At 40.2% G+C, this 20,206-nt stretch overlaps 1 protein-coding gene across 4 annotated transcripts in view; it reads right to left on the reverse strand.

The window, feature by feature from the left end:
* Positions 1-20,206, reverse strand: part of tmem132e (transmembrane protein 132E) — a 391,231-nt gene that overhangs the window by 111,271 nt on the left and 259,754 nt on the right. For 3 of the 4 annotated variants that reach the window (XM_039778611.1, XM_039778612.1, XM_039778609.1), the window contains exon 2: positions 3,087-4,071. In XM_039778611.1, coding sequence (XP_039634545.1) covers positions 3,087-4,071 — 985 coding nt within the window. Of the gene's footprint in view, positions 1-3,086; positions 4,072-4,679; positions 5,314-20,206 lie in introns of those variants that run through there. The other variant, XM_039778610.1, reaches the window with a different exon arrangement.

Genomic DNA, 20,206 nt, shown 5'->3' on the forward strand with positions numbered 1-20,206 from the left:
TGTATTTCCCTAGTCTCGCTTTGCCAGACCTTTCTACACAGTGCTGCGGAGGAGGGTCTGGCTAGTCCACACAGCATTCCAGGTTTTGGGAGGAAAACGTGCTCTGGTTTATTGGCATTTCTTTAAACCAATCACAATCGTCTTGAGCGGTGCGTGTACGTTCAAAGTGTTTTTTAGTTGTGCAACAGAAAACTCAGGTTGGACAGATAGTCTAGCTAGCTGTCTGGATTTACCCTGCAGAGATCTGAGAAAAAGTTAACCATAGTTCTCTTAAAATGCCAACACAAAGGAAGCCCAAGGCAACGGATATCCGGCCTAAATGAGTCCGGCAGTATTTTCATCGGCAACGGAGCAATCCTGGAAATGGAACATCAAGGATATAGACTAGTATTTCCCTAGTGATATGTTAGTGAAGTATGAAGTGTCATTGGATGGAACTGTTACAGAATCTTTCAGGTGGTAATACACAAACTGTTTCGCTGCTAAATAACGTTTTTCTTTTAGGTAACCTGCAGTGCAAAAGGCACAGTATATAAAATCAAACCTAATCAGAGCTTACGTAAAGATACAATAGTATCAGTTTTCACAAATGCATCAATAAGCTGTTATGAGGTTGTTTTTATCAAGAATAAGTTTACTTTTGCTGTATGAGGAAGGTATCAACTGTGAATCAAAGGTGTCCAACACATATTTTTGAATCATTTTTTAATACAAATTTCAAAAGTGAACAGGTGCTACCATGTTTTTGATTTGTTTGGGTCATAACCTTTAACCATAGGTTAGAGGTTTAAGCTTAATTAATAGTGATTCCTCCAACTGAAATGTAAGGAATCACTATTAATAAACCATTTCTGCAGGGATCATTTCTCGTTTCCCTTGGAGCTTATTGAGTTAGTTAGGCTTAATTTATACCCTACTAATCTCTAAATTTCAGTCTGTAAGATATTCAGTTAACATTACAACGATCATATTTACAGTGTGTTTCATCATTGTTGCTGAGTTAGTCGGTGGTTTTGGGTTCCTTGCGTTTCTGTTCTTCCTGCTGCCTTAATGCCTACGAGCAGAGAAAAATTGACTTTCCTCAAGCTTTGTCAAGTGCAAATAATCATTTATTCTCTAACCCTGAATATTGTGTTCACAACCGAGGAGAGGAAAGAAGTGCAGGGACCGGAGAGCAGAGTTGCCCCTCATGCTCCCTCAGCTCGATTTCCATAGGCAGAGGGCCAAATTCAGAAATTTCACATTGGCAAATATTATTTACTCTAACAGCCATTATGGTCCTTCTGAGACTCAGGCAATATAAAAATGAATATTGATGTTTTGAGAAAATAGGAACAATTTTTAAAGCTGACATGGCAGAGTTGAACACAACAGCTAGCAACTTGATTTTCAGTTTGTAAGATCTTTTTTTGACACTTGAATTATTAACTATAATGTCCTGTCATATCAACATTTTTTTTTTTTATATATTACATTGTTTGTTTTCCTAAAATGCTAACTGACACTCTGCAAACCATGGGCAGGTAGTACTTTAGCAGAGCAGACCTGATGAGCACCTAAAGCGGCTATATTATTTATATTTTATAATAATAATGTATCAAATGACAATGGAAAACATTGTGACAATGTGAAAGGGGTCACTCGTTGTGACTTTACTGATTTGGTTCACTTTCACAGCTTTCATATGGTGTTTGTCCATTGGCAGTTTTGGCCACGCCAAAACATTCCACCCTAATTTGCGTTTCCATTACCAGTTTAAACACCATGAGTTGTGCCAATCGCACCCGAGCTGGACCATCCCGGGAGTCGGGCCAAAGCGCCCAATCCGCCTCCAACCACCCCCCTTCTCCCCCGCAAACAAGCATGCGTTGCGAGACTCAACAGAATACATTAAATGCTCATTCCATGCTATTTTATAGTTAATCATGGCTAATTGTAGATGTTATTATAGAATGTATTGTTATGAGAATAGAGTTTATTGATTTCAATGACTTTTTGCAGTTGAAATTAGTATTACATGTATTTAAACATGCTAAAATATCCTTCAACTGGCATCTTAAATATAAGGCCAAATTATAATTATATTATTGTTATTGTGTATTATTGTGAAGAGGATACATGCAATTACTGTAGCAGTAAATTAACAATAAACAAGAAAGAAAAAAATATGAGCATGGAATAAGGTTTACTGTAGCCAGACATTTCAACATGGAATCCACAACCATAACCTGGTCAAACAGCGCAGGCCTTGTGCATTTAAACACAAACTGCTTTGAGAAGCAGTTCACTGAAAATTATTCATAAAATCCTGAGAGAAAAAGGAAATCTCTGGATGTTAAGCCACCACTTCAAAAGGTGAACCGTACAGTGCTGCTACGTGTAAATAATCCTGTCTCCTCCTTTTTATCTTACCTGACTTTAATTACTGCTGGCACATCACTGGGCGCAGGGAAGGAGAAATTAATGAGATGGGTGAAATATGTGATTACATGCTCATTTGGCTCTTTAGAACTAAAATGAACATAAATGGCATGAAGCTCATGTGTTGGAAAGCTCAAGACAGAGAATATTGCATGACTTGGTATTGCATAACGTTGGCAACACTACCATGCACACCATGATCATGTTCTTTCGTAAAATGGTGCAATTAATTTAGAGTTTACGCAAAAACCTTCATCTAATTATGCTGCTTTGAATGAGGCTGATTATCAAGACTGTAATGAAGACATCCAGTTCTATAACTGTTCAATTAATGGAGGGCTATTTGGAGTAAATTGTATATTTCTTACAAGCCTGTCCACTGTGGACTGCAGATGTGACTGCAGTTCATGACAGGAGGGGACTGAATAATGTTGGCTGAGGTCTACCAGGCAAATCATTTATTCATCTATAACTCTTGGAAACAGGAAGATTCTCAGAATAAGCTCCTACTGTGCATGTAAAGAGCTTGATCACATTTTCTTTTCAAAGGGGAATGTGTGATTACAAACACATTAAGAGTGACATTAAGGATGAAAACCGGACGAATTTGGAAGCAATCAGAACACACATGTATGTCATCAGAATACATTTTAAAGAAGACTTACTTGAGGGTGAACTGTTCGACAGTGGAGTTTGGCATCAAGTAGAGGGAGATTTTGAGGGTTTCTCCAGGCTTCAGGGGCTTCTCTGGTAGCCTGAGGAACATGTTTTTGTCTAACTGCTTGTCCACCAGCAGCTGCTCTTGACTGGCCTGGTACAGGCTGATGCTCCCGATGCGCAGCAGGGGGTGCTGTGACAGAGGTTCTCCCCTGGAAACACCACCAGCCCTATGGCCTGAGCCCTCACTGCACTCCCCATCCAGATTGGGCCCATGCAGTGTGTAGTAGAGCTCAACCCTGAGGGTCTCACTGGTTAGCCCATCCAAGAGACCATCAGTGGAGCCTTTCCTCCGACCCAATGGGGCTACATTGGTGTTAAACCAGGACGGAGGCATCTCCAGCTGGGCCAAGCACTGCGCCAGGTTGCCTTTCATGCGACAGGAGGTTTTATTTTCAAGCGTATTTCGGAAGGCGTGCAGACGGACGCAGGGCAGCTTGTCCTGAGCCTTGAAGTCATCCCAGTCACGGCCAGCGATGTAGAAAAACACCTGGACTGTGGGGTTGTTGGAGAAGACCCGCGACTGGACAATGAAGGCCCGCACTTTCCAGTTGACTGTCAGCTGGCCGGGAATATCCAGTGGACTAGCTGGCTGGAGCAACTCTTTGGATACTGTCTGGTCCCAGGCAAAAGGCCCAAAGCTTATGTTAATGGCAGGGAGTTCTTTTGTCTGGAAAACCACAAAATTCTCAGAGCGCTGCAGCGGGTGTCCAGTGTTGGGGCTACTGCTGCTCTTGCTGCTGCTGCTGCCACCGCCGCCGCCGCCAACTGTTTGTCCTGTGATCTGAGCCTTCCGCAAGAAGAAAGCCAGTTGTGCATTGGACATTTTAAAGTTGGCGGGAAGGTACACATTGGGTGGTGAAGGACTGGCTGTCACTGCTGAGTAGCTGAGGAGGGCATCTGAGCTGGTTGGAGAGATTTCACCTGCAAGAGCTGTGAACAGAGGAAGGAGAAGAGAGAGGTTCAATCTTTACAGTCTCTCTTTTGTTGAACAGAAAGAGTGAAGAGTAAAGTAAATAGGTATAATATATGAGGAAGTAAGAGACACAAGGAGGAGAAGTCAATGAATCAAAAAAATGAATGACATATAGGCAGGAAGTCACAGAGGTCTGCTCAGTCAGCCGTAGAGAGGAAAAGGGGAGAAGGTAAAAAAAAAGAAAATAAACTAATCAGACAATAAATGGTCAATACATGTAGAGCATCCAAAAGCACATCCGAATGAACGTGTTCACATCATCAAGGTGCACGGCATGTGATCTTTTATCTGGGAAGTAACAACACATTCAATCAGTGTTTGGCTATTCAACAATTTGAACTGGATAACGCACAAAACTCTTACAAGCGACGTGAAGTTAGGCTTGAACTACAGAATAAAACGGGAAACTTGAGTTTGTATTTGAATAGTGCATACACTGTTATCCATTGTACTGTGCTGCACTTGTTGATAAAAACAAGTCAACATAGCTTAACACCTAGGTTATAACAGTTAAATCAATTTAGGGCAAAATCATTGTAATACAAACTGAATAAATGTGACATACTTATCAAAATTACCCAGAGCTGAGCACAAAAACATAGTTGCCTGTCCCCATGGTCCAAATCATAGATTAAAAGTCCCATATTCCAAATTGTTTTATCATTGAATTCGCATCCTTTAAATCTGAAAAAAAAAATTCAAGAGGATCTTTTGAATTCCCCAAATAGAAAGACTCTTCAAAAGATGCGTTACTCAACAGGAACTCCACAGAAGTTTGGCTTCTTTTTTAGTTTCTCTTTAGAAAATCTTCGTAAGTTGCAAAAGAAGAATGAATGAGGGTGAAAAAAAAAGAAGACGCATATGCTCCGGCAGTTCTTCACTTGGTCATGTTCTTGTATCTGGCATAAAAGGTTCCACTGAGCTTCTTGAACTTGTGCTTGTCTTATTCCCCGTGGTTTAGGTCTTGGTTTAAGAGTGGTTCAGCCCCATGCAGCCGCTAGCTCAATCCCAGACTGTGTGCATGGCTCCAGGACAGACTCTGATAGACAGGCAGAGCCTCCTCCCGGTTGGTGGGCTGTACGGGAACTATAGACAAAGCCTTTGACGCCGCCCCATCTTGCCACACCTAGTCTCTAGTCTATAATCACCATTTTAGCTCCCGGTCAGAGCTAAGACACACAGCCCTCAGAGGACTCGACTTACACCACACACACACACACACACACACACACAGCGACACACATATGGAGTCCAAAGAAATAACACTCTCCAGCTCGATTCATCCTATCCCTCTGGACGTGTTCAGGCAGACTCTTATGTGTGTACATGTAAGTGTGTGTATAAGGGCTGTGTGTGTCTCTCTCTGTGTGTGTGTGTGTGTGTGTGTGTGTGTGTATGTGTGTGTGGTGGGGCGGGGGATGGATGTATTGCTTGAATGCCTCCAGGCAGAGAGAGAGAGAAAGAGAGAGTAAGAAGAAGGGGAGAGGGAGGGCTTAGGTAAAGATTATTGATGAATTAGTCTAGCTCTCCTTCCCTTTTCCTCCTCCTCCTCCTCCTTCTTTCCCTCCTCTTCCTCCTCCTCCTCCTCCTCCTCCTCCTTCTCGCCTTCTCCTCCCCCCCTCGTCTGCTTTAGCCCCATGAGATATCCATGAGAATGAGGGGATACCGCCCGGAGGGGGAGGGGTATCTGACTAGCCTCCCTGCTTCACTCACATGTGCCTGGAATTCCCATAATAAAAGAGAGAGGGATCCATGGATGTGTGTGTGCGAGTGTGTGTGGGCCCCATAAACTGAATGGCAAACAGCGGAGGCAACAAAAGATGAAGCCACAGCCGGGGACACATCCTGCACTTACAAATGAGCAATCGTAGCCATAGAGAGGGCTGGAGAACCTATAATAATGAGTTAAGCTACTTAAAGGCTGTCTAGTCTTTATCGACCAAAAGCTCTCTTACCTCGCAGGAATGTGTGTGTGTGTTTCGAAAGAAGAGCTGCTCTTGCCTTGATCAACATTAAATGCGACAAATATGCACAGCATTCCACAAACTTCCTTAAGGGCTCTTCTACCAGAGCGCCATCTGTTTCGTTCTCCTGGGTCCAAATGCAGAGCCACCATTCAAATCTCCCACCGTTACTGTATATTTTACCAATACTGGGAGACTCTACTAGCAATCCTCGCCTCGGGAAAAGATAGAATATGGGCCTCACGTATAAGGATATACACCTAGTATGCCTGCCAATGTTAATATCAAAGCTCTACATGATTTCATTGCTGCGTTTAAAAAGTAAAAAGATATTGGAACAGCATTACACACCGCTTTTGCCCGATTTCTTTCACTTGAGGCAGCAGTAGCCTAGAGCGCAGAGAAACCTTGAATCCCCAGACCTGCTGGGAATTTTTGAAAAGTGAATGCGCAATGTTTTACCCTGCCTTTCGACATGACTGTTGGGTTGTCCTTGAGCAAGGCTCTTAAAGAAATGTGTCTCCATGTGTTCCACAAGCACCTGCTGCTGGCCAAACAGCCCACAACAAAATGGTTTCCAGCTTGCAGCTGTTTTCTTTTAATGGTAATTTCGATTTTAAAGCAGTTTGCCTCTGACTTGGTACTGTCGACTGCTTATCTTATGTGCATCTGTTCATTTAAACACAGGGAAGCTGTAGGGCTAAATCAGGGAACTAAAAGGTAAAACTGTGACTCCAAACAGCTTGCTGACATTATTTGTGCATGTGCACGACAATAACAACACAATATGGGACCGTTTGCATCATCAGTGATGTGTGATAAAATCTGGCTGTTAAACCAACTTATACAGGGTGCCGCAGCAATGTGAAGCAATAACCTGAGGAAATTGGTAAAATACAAAACAATTACTCACATTCAGGGACAAAATCTCTCTCCACAGAGGACTGACTGTGACTTCTTTCTTAAACCAAGATATGTCAGTATTTCTTGAAAGAAGATTTGAATCTTTCAAGCGTGATCAAAAGAGTTTACACTGTGGTGGTCATAGATATGGGTCTTTAATTGTATGGTGTTGCTGCCTTTTTGCTGTGACTATTTGAACAAATGTTTTATAAGAGTCAACATTAACATTAATAAATTATAGGAGACTTCCACAATCAAAAGTGTCAGCATACGTTGGACCACCGAGCTAAAGTCCCATTTTCCACTTACTGAGCTGCAAAAACACTGACTTCCCCACCTTCTTCCATGATAAACGTTTATTAAACAGCATCTTCCTGTAGTCCACAAATGTGCTTTATTCGTCTTCTTTTTCTATAATAATAACGGCAACAGAAATACATTCTGTTACTGTATCATATCAAAGTCAGTGGTGAATAGTAATAGGGCTGTGGATGTTGCTGCAACAAAGTAATTAGCAAAAGTATTTTGAGTATATTGTGCCAAAAGCACAATGGTCTGTTGCCTCTGTCAACCTCCTGGGGACTGTGAACCAACAGTGACATAGATACTTTACGCCTGCAGAACACCCGACTACCGGCCAGGAGTCTCCTAATTCCTTTTAAATGCAATAAAACTGTACAATGACAATACATGCATTGAATGCCATCAAACAAAACTAATCTCTGCCCCTTTCTCTCAACCGAGAGGCCTTATGGTGTAATTTGAGAAGGTGATTACAGCCTACGATGCATCAGGGTTCTCTTGTCTCATTTCAGTGTAACAACATCACTGGGTAGGTGGGTTTGAAGGGGAGCATGGACACAGATGGGCTTCCATTGTGAAACCCTATCGCCTTCCTCTTTCACTTGATGTCCTATTAGACCTGGGGCCAAATTGAATTGAATTCTCTTCCTGTTGTGCTCCCATTACGTGAAACATCTGCTCTGTGTGTATATGTGTATGTGTGTGTGTGTGTGTGTGTGTGTGTGTGTGTGTGTGTGTGTGTGTGTGTGTGTGTGTGTGTGTGTGTGTGTGTGTGTGTGTGTGCGCGACAGGGGAACAAGTGGGTGTCTAGTCTCAGGGCACTTTGTATTCATCAGATTACTTTGTCTGATGTCAATTAATGAAAGTATGGGGCCCCTTTGAGTCTAAAGCCACTTCTACTCTTAGGCCAGCCCGGTCTCATTCCCAGGGCATCAAATACCAACGCTTTGTCACGGCCCTTGCCGTTTCATACCGACGCACAAGGCACCATAGAGCGTCTGTATGAAGTGTGCCGGGCTTTCAACTGTAAATCCATCCGCAGCAATATTAGACGCTCAGAACTCAGAACTAAGAGTGACAAAGTCTAAGTAGGGAGGAGGTCAGAGTGGTAGAGGGGTCAAACAACACAGGACTTTCACCTAGGAGACCACGGTTCGTATCCTGTTTGTCTACTTCTTTTAACCCCACCCATGATCTTTTCCTACACCTAAGTGTTTTTATGTAGTTTTGTTTGAATCCACAACGTAAACCAAGTGTTCCCCGTGTTTAAAACCGCGATCGTAGTGGAGCGTCACAGATTGGTGCGCTGGGGTAACAAGTGACGCTAATTACAGCGTCAGTATTCAACGAGTTGGGATGAGAACATGTTGGTTATGCTAATAACCGACTGCAAAGACTCTTTAGATAAGAAAAGTGAATGTTTCCAACCACAATACGGCTGATTTCATTCAGTGGAGACTCTGATCAATCTACTGAGCGAATTTCTTTTGTGTTTTCGAACTAGATGAACCTTTTTTTCTCAGATGTGAATGCAGGAAAGATTCCTTGCAACCAATTTGTGTCATTTTTACAAAAAGCAGGAGGTTAAAGGTTAACTTGTACTAAAACTAACAAACTAATTTCAGTGGGTCTCAACAGACATAGGCCATACTACTTGTAAGGCAAACATATTTGGAGAAAAATATCTGGAAAAGCATATATTCCTGGGATAATGTACGTTATAGGCCACCACTTTCTTCATGTCAATAAAGAATACAAATTCTACCCATTCAAACTTAAAAGGATCGGGAAGGATCTGCTGTGCTGCTGGTTAATGTACTCAAAAGCATTGAGCAGACTGAGTCAAAAAAGCCTTGCTCCATAGTTTAACGAAACACTTAACTGTATGTCTTGCTGCCCATACAAAAGCTGTCAAACATAAAAGTTGGCTGCCAAGTCAAGGGGAAATATATAGAGAGGCGGTTATGAGGAGGGCAGACATTTGATCTTGAGGTAGAGAAGTGCATAAATGTCTCTTCAAGTAAAAGGTCAAGAAAAATTGTTGAGTGGGTTTAGAGAGATGGAGCATCCTTACAGCATTACTAATGTTCCAGCACCATGGGCACCCCTATCGACATTATCTTACCCTTCACTCCCTCCCTCCTTCTACTCGGCTTTGAGAATCACTACACTGCTAATACATGTACATTTGGAATGGTGAAAAAATACCTTTCAACTCACTCAACAACATACTTATTATACACACCTATCACACTATCTTACAGTGTGGGATTACACTTAAAGGATAACTACCATTTTTTTCAACCTGGACCCTATTTTCCTATGTTTTTCTATGTAAGTGACCGATAGAAACAACAATCTTTGAAACTGGTCTGGTATTAAGCGTGAACGCTGTAACCGGCTGCCACAGACTGGGCTGCAATGTAACCCAAAGGGGGAAATGTTCAGCGTCAGTTTGGTCCACTAAAAGTGCTGTTTTTGCCACTAAAATTTCGCGGATGTTTTTATGTTTAAAAAAAGGATCTTACTCTTTAATAAAAAGGTCGACCTCCATAGAAATCACTTACACTTAGAATATTAATCTCAGCCTGTTAGCGGCAAAACGAGCACTTTTGTGAAGGTAAATACAAGATGCACAATTCCCCTATTAACTTACATTGTAGCTTGTTTCTCTGCTGCTGACTGCAGCAATCTCGCTTAATACTGGACCAATGTCAAAGATTGTTGACTGATGGGAACATCAATTATACACAAAAACATAGGAAAATAGGGTCCATTTTGAAAAAAAAAAAAACGTTAGTTACCCTTTAACAAACAGTTATTACACTTTTTCTTGTCAACTTTTAATTTCAGTATTCTATATTCAGACTCCACATTTACTGAGATGTGTATGAAAATACCCATAATGTAAAATGGTTCACATTATTTTTACTCCCCAACTTGTATATTAACTTTATCTATATCTGTTGAATCAGTTGTACATTTTATTTCCAAATTGTATATATTTTAAATATTGCTTGTATAGTATTCAATTATTATTTAATGTATATTGTTTCCTATTATTTAATGTATACTCTGTATGTGTTCTGTGTGTCTGATACTTTTGCTGCTGCAACACCATTATTTCCCATTTTTTTGGGGATCAATAAAAAAAAATCTAATCCAATCTAATTATCATTCAGTTAACTATGAATGCAACACAAAGTGCAGGTGAAAAGACATGTTAGCCTGGGATAAAGGCTCTGTTAGCACTTGTGCAGTTAATCCTATTTTTGCCTCTCTGAGGAATGTCTATTTCCATCTCAGTCAGACCTGGATTACCTTTACAAATGGACTGCAGCTGGATTATCTCAAACTGTGTGTGACTTTATATTTGATCAGTTTTCCTCATGTCATCTATATGCATAGGGAAATTACATTCAAGTTTCAGTCACACTGGGGAAGGTTTGTCCAGTCCATGTATTCCCATGAAATCACATCACTTTGGCGATTTAGAGTAAAGTAGAAATCATTCTACATGCTACTTGTCATATATTGTGTTACGTTATGTGTCCCCTTAAGCGTGCACACACGTCTAACACATTTCCGTCAGACTAAACAGATCTAAGATGTGAATCATTCCGTCAGTAATCACATCATGTACAACTGACATCCCAATGAAGCATAAACACAGATCGGAAGGGCCGGTTAAGGGCTGTCGTCCACAGCTGCAGCATGTGTGCTGTCTGGCTCCATGACGGTCACATCATGAAATGTCCACCAGCAGCGTTTACAAAGTAGACACAATGTAGAGAAGCACAGCCTGAAGTTTTTTTATCTCATTTATCACATTTAAGGGTGAGCAATGCATCAACCGGGACATGTATACGTTTATATAACTAAACCGGTTTCCAATTGGTCCTTTTAGTTTATGTATAGCCAGAGATTTGACAACACAAATAAATAAGACCACAGAGCTGCCAAACCCAAATAAAAGCCAGATGCAGTCTATCATTCATTCATTCATTCATTATTTCAGCCATGAAACATTCAAAACTGCATCTCTTGGACGTTGATCTTTAGAACAGCACAAGCAAACCTCCCACAATTTCCCCCAATTCACATAAGGATAAATATCCGGTCCTCCTTAATATGATTTTATTGCAAAATCCTTACCTTTTCTCTTCCTGTAAAATGTTATAATATTTTGATGACTCATCTTGGACTTGGTGTATACATTAGGGGTTGCACAAACTAGTCGACTAGTCGACTTTACTCCTCCACAATGATGTTTTGAGCTTGAAGTCCACTAGTCGCTGATCATGTGGTTTTGTCACTAATAACATTGACCTGTAGCACCGTCACTGGTAAAATTAGTCAAAAACCCAGCTCACTTGGAACTTTGAAAGCCACGAAACGTTTGGGACATAAGGAGATATTGGAGCTAAGGATGAGGAGAGCTGCCTGTACCGGTTTGGATTTCTGCTACATTAAAAGATGTTTGCAGTCAGCTGTTTATGTAAAGACACGAGGAGCAACGTGCTAATGCTAACATCACAGGCTGTCCAGCATCGGATCACTGGATTATCGCACGAAGCCCAACGTAGGAGGTATGACTCGCGCTACACTTAATGGCCATTTAAATTGCGTACACACATAACTAAGTATAAACCCAATGCAATTGTTGCCAACGAGGACGGATAATAGAGTTTGCATGAGTGTTTGTTTACGGCAAACTTTTGATTGACTGACTATCACAGAGACGCACGACACAGCGTTGGACATAATTACCAGGACTGCTTGCGTAAAGGTACCGCTGGTAAACCCAGTGGTGTGAGTAGAATAAAATAGAATAGAATAGAATACACTTTATTGTCCCCGAGGGGAAATTTGTCTTGGACACAGTGCCACATCCGTTGCTTCACAACACAAACAATATGTAACATAAAAACATTCTCAAATAAAAAAAAAAAAAATACAATACAGTAGGATAAAATCAACATAAGCGCAGTGGCGATTCTAGCATTAGACCTTTAGAGCTTAGTCCCTAACAGAGGTGTCAAGTAACGAAGTACAAATACTTCGTTACCTTACTTAAGTAGAAATTTTGGGTATCTATACTTTACTGGAGTAATTATTTTACAGCATACTTTTTACTTCTACTCCTTACATTTTCACGCAATTATCTGTACTTTCTACTCCTTACATTTTAAAAATACCCTCGTTACTCCTATTTCAGTTTATTTTCATTCCGGCTCATAATCGTTCAAAAACACACAAAAAGAAAACTATCCAAATCGCTCCATCCGGAGAGAGTGAATTTGATTGTGGTTGGATGAGAAGTAAAAACTTAGCTATTCCGACAACCTATTGGTTTGTATGCGATCCATTGCACCTGCACAGACCCGGTGCTAATACGCCACCGGTGCCTTAACGACCATTATCTACCGGGCCGAATAGCCACGTGGATTTCGGTGCCTTATTTAGGTGCCACTTAAATGACTGCGCTTCTCTCTGATGCTCTGAAAATGGGCGTTAGAGGGAACTGAAATATCGCCGCACGGGACGCTAGTTAACACTACAGTTGGCAGCAGGTAACGTTAGCCTACCGTTAGCTAGCAGCTGGTCTGGAGTAAACACGGTTAAATGCTGACAGCTAAACGGTGTAAAAGTGTGTCTGTATTTCATTGGAGAGGATTCTAACACCAGACTGTAGCTGCTGTTGTCTGAAAAACACAGAAGAGATGTGTCACCTTTTTCAGCCCTTCTGAGTTTGCAGGTTTGATTTTAATATAACATTATTATAGTAATATGGTTTTGTCCCCACATTTTGGGGTTAAGCTGTTGTCCTTAATGGCATTTCCCCCCCCTTACATCAGGGGTCTTCAACGTTTTTTAAGCCAAGAACCCCTTAACTTAAAGTGAGATGTAGCAGGGACCCCCCTACTACATATTGTATGAAATTAAGTTGCATATTAAACTTGGCCTACAATAACTGTTAGGGCAACCTAAAGCCTTCTTACATACCCTTTTGTCATAAGATATTAAAATATTAATTGTTGGCATGATTTTATAAATCATATTTTAATGTTACATATATGGCACAGTAAATCTATGATTAACTGTATCTGTGGGCTGGTATCTTGTTGACTACCTTACCTATAGGCCAGTAAGCCTATCATCAGTGGGAATTTATATTTGCTAATAATATGTTGGAATTATGTTAAGCCATTTTAATTATTTTTTTTTAAAGACACAAAAATTTACAATAATTTGGAGGCCCCCCTGCAATGACTCTGAGGACCCCCTGTTGAAGATCTCTGCCTTACATTGCTTTTACTTTTAAACTTTAAGTAGTTTTGAAACCGGTACTTTTACACTTTTACTTAAGTAAAAAGCTTGAGTTGATACTTTAACTTCTACAAAAGTCTTTTCAAACCCTAGTATCTATACTTCTACTTGAGTAATGAATGTGAATACTTTTGACACCTCTGGTCCCTAATGAGAATGTGACACGGATACAGTGCCTTGCAAAAGTGTTACCCCCCTGCTAAATCACTAATTTCATTAGCCGATAATCTATGAGTTTAGACTGGGTAAACCCAGCCTGATCTGCCGGTGATTAGATTTCGCCCTGCAGCTCAGGCTGGAAACCTGTACATTTTTCTATCCTGCTTCCGTTACAAATCTGCAGGGACCAATCACAAACTGGCTTATCCACCTGGCGTGCTATTGGCGGGTTTAACACGATGATGATAGAGAAGCGACGGCAAGCAGCTTTTTTTTACATTCAACATGGCGGCAACCGAAGCACAGCAACCCGTTGAGGCCGCTGTTGTTTTTGCAAGTTTTCTCTAAAACGGAACAGAAACTTGCCCTGGAACAATTCCTAAAAAAGAAGGATGTGTTTGCCTCATTACTGACCGGCTTTGGTAAAAGCCTAATTTACCAGCTAGCCCCGCTGGTGGCTAAAAGAATGGAGCTCAGCTCTGAAAAGTACGTCACCCGGATCGTTGGTCTGATTGGTTGAAGGACTATCCAATTGCGTACAGAGTCATTTGAACTATGCCCGTTGATCACACCTCTTGTGCAGTAGAAAATACAGAGCAGACTCCCCAGACTAATGTTCAATCTTAAAAGATTGAGCTTGGTCTGGTGATAGCCAGACTACTCTGAGCTAGCTACTGAACAACAACGTCAGCTAACGTTTTTTAACACTGTTAACACAATGATGGAACTAAACCTGACACTTTATAAGTCACAGTAATAACCAATTTTACAATATACAGAATTTTTTTGTTGCTTACGTTTCAGTTTGGGTTCTAATCTGAACCATGCAATTACCAACTTCTTCTCTGGAGACTATCAATGTTAAACTTCACAACCCACTCCTCCTCTCCCTCTGACAGATCAGACAACCTCCTCCTTTTGGACAAAACTACGTTTCTGTTAGGGATGCACCGAATCAGGGGATTCAGGTTCGGATTCGGACGAATATTGGGCTTTCTGATGGGGTTTGGTTTCTGCCACTGAACCGAACCCTACGCTTGGTCGACGTAATGACGCTGCCGTTGATTACGGGAAGGTGTTTACGTAGGTGGAACTTTCAATGCAGTAGACCGTGAAAAAGTGAAAATGGAACTTGTGAGCAGAAAAAACGCCGCCCGGCAGCACCCCCAGCCAAAAGAAGGCGACCCAAGCCCAACCCGCAATGCCGACCTGTCCCGCAGCGACAAGGACCCCAAACAACACACAACATCGCCGCTGTTAAAACACCTGCGCATGAAACATCCGAAAGAATATGAGCCGCGAATGAAGGAATCCACAGACAGCAGCCGAAATGCGCTTTCCTACGATGTGAAAAGAGCGTGTGAATTCAACATTAAGTTGTTACATTTACAACTATTTTAGAGGCTGTGGACGTTGTTTACTTCATTAATGTGTTTACTGTGTTAATGGACTGAAGATGAGAGTAGGATTCAGTATTTGGTTTCAGATTCGGCAGAATCTTAATCAGTGGATTCGGTATTCGGCCGAACCCCAAAAATCTGGATTCGGTGCATCCCTAGTTTCTGTTAACCCTTTCCTTGACTGGGTTACAGGTGCATAGCAGTGACACAGGATATTAAACCTGTTTTCAAGCCCTTTGAACCTGTAATTGTTTGTCCTCTGTCACCAGGGCTCTCAAGTGTCACGCAAAGACCCAAACGGGTCTCTGTGTCTGTCAGATGGTCTGAGATCTACCGTATCAGTAGAGCAATCACGTAATGCACAGCAGACTATGGTGCAGGTAGATTATTTTCTGAAATATATTGACTATTATAACTTTATTTTTCTCAAAATATCACGACTCCTCCAAAACTCAGATAACACATATATTTTGAATGTGCACAAAGTTTTGGACATGAGCAGAAATCTTGCTCAAACAAATCTGAAATATTATAGTCCAGGGGTTTATTAATTCATTAAAATGAATGAATTTATCATTGACGTGAATAATTGTCATATGCACATTTAAGGAGTTTAGCTACTTCCTCAACAAAAGATGGAAAAGAAAAGGGAAGAGTAAATGATGCTAGGCTGTGCAGTGTGCTGACTCAGATATAATTAGAAAAGCTGATCTACAGGAGAATAAATAGATGAAAACAATACAGAATGCCTGAGAGCCTTACTGCAATATATTCCATAATGTTTTTATATTTGGATTATAATCTATGTGTACCTTTTACATAAAGATTTCCAGCATCAATTAATTCAGAAAAAGGTATAAATAGGTGCATACAAATTCACCAGAATGCAGGAAATTAAGAGTTTAATGCTCAAATTTTCTGGGGGAGGACCCCCCAGACCCCTCCGCATCATAAGTCACCATGCGGAAATTGCATAATTACTTTGTATTTGGTTGAATTGTCAGTGCCATGTGTCAAATCTTTTCTTGTGTAAATCTGAGCAATTATTAATAATAACATTAAAAATACTAATAATAATAATATTATTAATGAAACACCCCTATTTTTTTTTTTTTTTTTGGGGGTGTCACTCTTGCCTGTCTTCAAAACTTGAGAGCCCTGTGTCACTAACAGACAAGTACGCAAACTCTAACTTGAAGCACTTAAATAGATTTTTTTTTTTATTATCATAATTTTTAGGAGGGCTGAGATGAAATTTAGGGGGTCTTTAAAAAGGGTCTAAAATCGCCAATGGAGTAGCGTGTTAAAGGACAAACTGAAAAACGGATAACGTTAGTTAAGCTCACTACAAAAGCGCTTGTTGATAAGTTGGACAAGTTGCAAAATGCTAGAAAGGCTAGACTACACAAAGCAAGCCTCTTAAGAAAACCAATACAAGGTTTGATATTAAAGGGTGATAAAATACAGGTACTTCTCCTGCGACTTTCATCACATCAGAGTCAACTTTCAAAAATCTGAAGTCACGCAACCCCTAGTATACATACATTTATTCTATCAATCTGGTCTCTCGCAATATCACAAGATCAAGCGAATACTGCAGGATCATGTATCACACAAAAATCCATCTTGTCAGGCTCCAACCTAGGTGACTAGGTGAGGAGCTACTGGCAGCTTAGGGTGTGGTTTAGGTATGTAACAGCCGCGACAACAATGGCGGACCAGATAGACAGATGGTTTATCCAATCACCTGCCAGGTATATTTTGAAAGCACCTGTCCTTTCCCAAACAGTTTCCAATGACGGCTTCGCAGATGGTTCTGTGTTAACAAAACATCTGGCACGTCAGGTTATGATTATGTGCCAATTTATTCATTTCTATATAATTATCTTCCTTCAGATCCAACTATGGTATGCCCACGTATTGTTTCACTTGGAAATACATCACAGTACTGAAGTTAAAGATGCTCCAACTTCCCTTTCACTGTGGCTTTAGGCCTTTCTGCAAAATGGAATCAAGTTATATTTAAAATATGTGTGCTATCACATTCCTTTTTTAGATTTAAAAACATATGTTTTGGAAATACATAGTGTTACACACAAACCTTTTTTTATTGCTTTCTATTTATGCTTCTCCCTGATAAATAACCTATCTATTCTACAGAATTTATAAACTACTATCTATTGTTCACCTAATAATCAATCCTCTTAGTCACCTTGGTTTTACAAACAAACCCCTTATGGAAATCTCTTATTAATTAATATGCTACCCCTATCTATCCACTGACCTTTAAAATGAAATGGCTTTTCATTTTTTGCTTCCTCGTGTAGAGTACTGTATGTATACGTGATCATAAGCATGTATATGAAGATTCTTTTGGTCTCTATAGAAAATCACCATTAGTCTCTTGGCTCTCATGGGAAAACTGTTGGTAAATAAAACTCATGAAATTAAGAACTATGTAGAAGACAAAACTTTAACTGCTCTGAATTCCTGAGGGAAACTCCGAATTGGCTAGTCTGTGATGCTTGATACTAAAGGATAACAAAAGGAAGAGAAGGGTTATTAATCTAACAATGGTGAGTCCAACTTCCGCTGGAAGAAGCAATCCCTCTAAGGGTTTTGGGACACGGTTCAAAATTTGCCCTCAGTTTTCAATCAATCACTCCCTGTGGATAAGAAATGTTTGACACAAGGATGTAATTTGGTGAATCTACAGGGTCTCAATTAGTGGAGATGGAATGTTTCCTTTGTTAAAGTCTCGCTTTGTAATTTAGGCTGATAAGAGCCATGTATTTCCACATTAAATTCATAGTGCAGCTTTAATGAGGCTTGATTTGCAGATTAAAAAGGAAGAATATACAACCAGTGTGACACCAATACTATCAGTGGGAAATGGAACATTTCATCATTGATTCTTTATATGCGCCCATAAAAACCATCCATCATTATTTTATCAGTCACCCTCATCGGGTCCAGCAGAGGCTGTTTGAATGAAGCAACAACTGAGCTCCTAGAAATTCAACACATGCTCTACAGTTCACTATTTTTGGATTTATTTTTTTTCTTTTCCAGGCAGCCGTTGGTTACCATTCATTTTCATATGCTAATCGGTCATTGTCACGGTATAGTGGTAATGCAGTTTTAAGTACAGACTGGTTTAAAAAGTCTGCACTGTGTGACCTCATAACAATAATTTAATATTGGAAAAAAAAAGAATGCAGACTTGACTTTTATTGTGGTGGATTTCACAATTCAAGTATTTTTAAGAGGTTGATAATAGTTTTTTTACATTGTACACAAATGAATGTAAACTAATGGGAGAACATGCATTCACATTTCTAACAAAATCCTTTTTTAGTATTATGTTAGACCAACAGGCTACGCCCTTGGCAAGGACTTTGACCTTTTGTTTATTTTATGACTTTGCAAGCTCTAAATTATTTTTATTTTTACTTTATAATGCAAAAAGTACAGAAATGTGCATGTTACAATAATTATGTATGAAGTCTTGTTTCAGCTTTTCTTGCTTTGCTGACTGGTTTCTGTTTCTCTTCATTACTGCTGGTAGTCTCAGATGAAGGCCTTATGTCTTAACACTTGCCACACTGTTTTCTGAATACATTTGGAAGCTGAAGAGGTCAACAAAGAAGCTTCTCAATTCACATTCAGTTGGCATGGGATTCACCAACAACCTCAACAAGTACCAGAGAGCGGAACCTCTGTGTGGGAAGTTGAGAGGAACACAGAGTCTAGGAGAGAAGGGGTGCTCGCAACTATAATCACATAGAGCTGCTCTATGAAGTCGCAGATGCTTAGTATGTGTAGTTAGTGTGTGCCTCAGGATCCCACATGGCCCCTGCCTTCTGTTTCTTTGCTACCAAATGGAGTCTTGTAGGCACAGCCACTGCATGCATTAGTAGTGTATTGATGAAAGGATGCAAATGCCTCAAGGCAGCATGATCTGTGCCTGAATACGATCTGAGGCTGACCAATCTATAGGGCTCTAGACAACAGGATTTGTCTAGAGTAAGGGGATACTCTGTGTGATGTAAACTGAGCCTCACAATATTATTCAGGCACTATTGCAAAAGGATTTCCTACACAAAAGGATTGTACAGAAGGATTTACTGTATTATTTGATGCGTTACACTTTGAATTCTCTTTCCAGGTTACGTTTTTTAATTAAATAAGCTACTGCAAGTTCTTTCCAATATGTCACATCTATATGCCAACATTGTCACAAGTATACCATCTGTGTAATTAAACCATTCATAGTCCAATTCATTTCCTTATCGTCTTGTTTTCATTAGTTTTACTGGTGTGTTGCTGGTTTTAGATTCAATTTTCAATCTTTTAACTTAACTTTACTTCCCTGCTAAATCCCATTACTTTTACAGATGCAAACCACCTAATTTCCCCACGGCGATCAATAAAGCCACACATCCATGAACTGAAGAAAGGAAAAAAAGACCCTAAACGATTTGAATGAAAGAAAATATATCAAGTTACACCCATAAAAATGAGAGACTGTCTTGTATGACAGTCGATTTACCTCCATTTTATACCATCATTTAGACCGATCCGTCAATGGCTTTACCCTGAGGAGTGCAAGGACAACGCTGATGCATGCAATTCCTGAAGACAAGATAGCTCTCACATTATTTGGCATATCATTCACAGACTGAATCTAACTGCATATAGAAAGGATCCTCGTTTCAAAAAGTCTCAGCTTTGTGACTCTCATTTCACTGTACTCCCTGACAAAGCCTGCTTTCCCGACTAGTATTATAGAGTAATCACTGTGAGTCTAAGTGATGCTAAATTATGCTGATTTGTAGGTTATACATTGGCAGACTTTCATTGTATTTGACCAGATTCAGCAGCACAGCTCTAATTGCAGCCCTTTGGGGATAATAAAGCACTGCTGAACATTGTAACAGGATACAACACTGGACAAAGCTTCTTTTTATTACCATATATGTTTTCAGCCTCTGGTATTAGCCATTAATATGTCTTGGAAAGATCAAATGCAA

This window comes from Perca fluviatilis, chromosome 16 (assembly GCF_010015445.1).
Source record: "Perca fluviatilis chromosome 16, GENO_Pfluv_1.0, whole genome shotgun sequence".
Taxonomy (NCBI): Eukaryota; Metazoa; Chordata; class Actinopteri; order Perciformes; family Percidae; genus Perca; species Perca fluviatilis.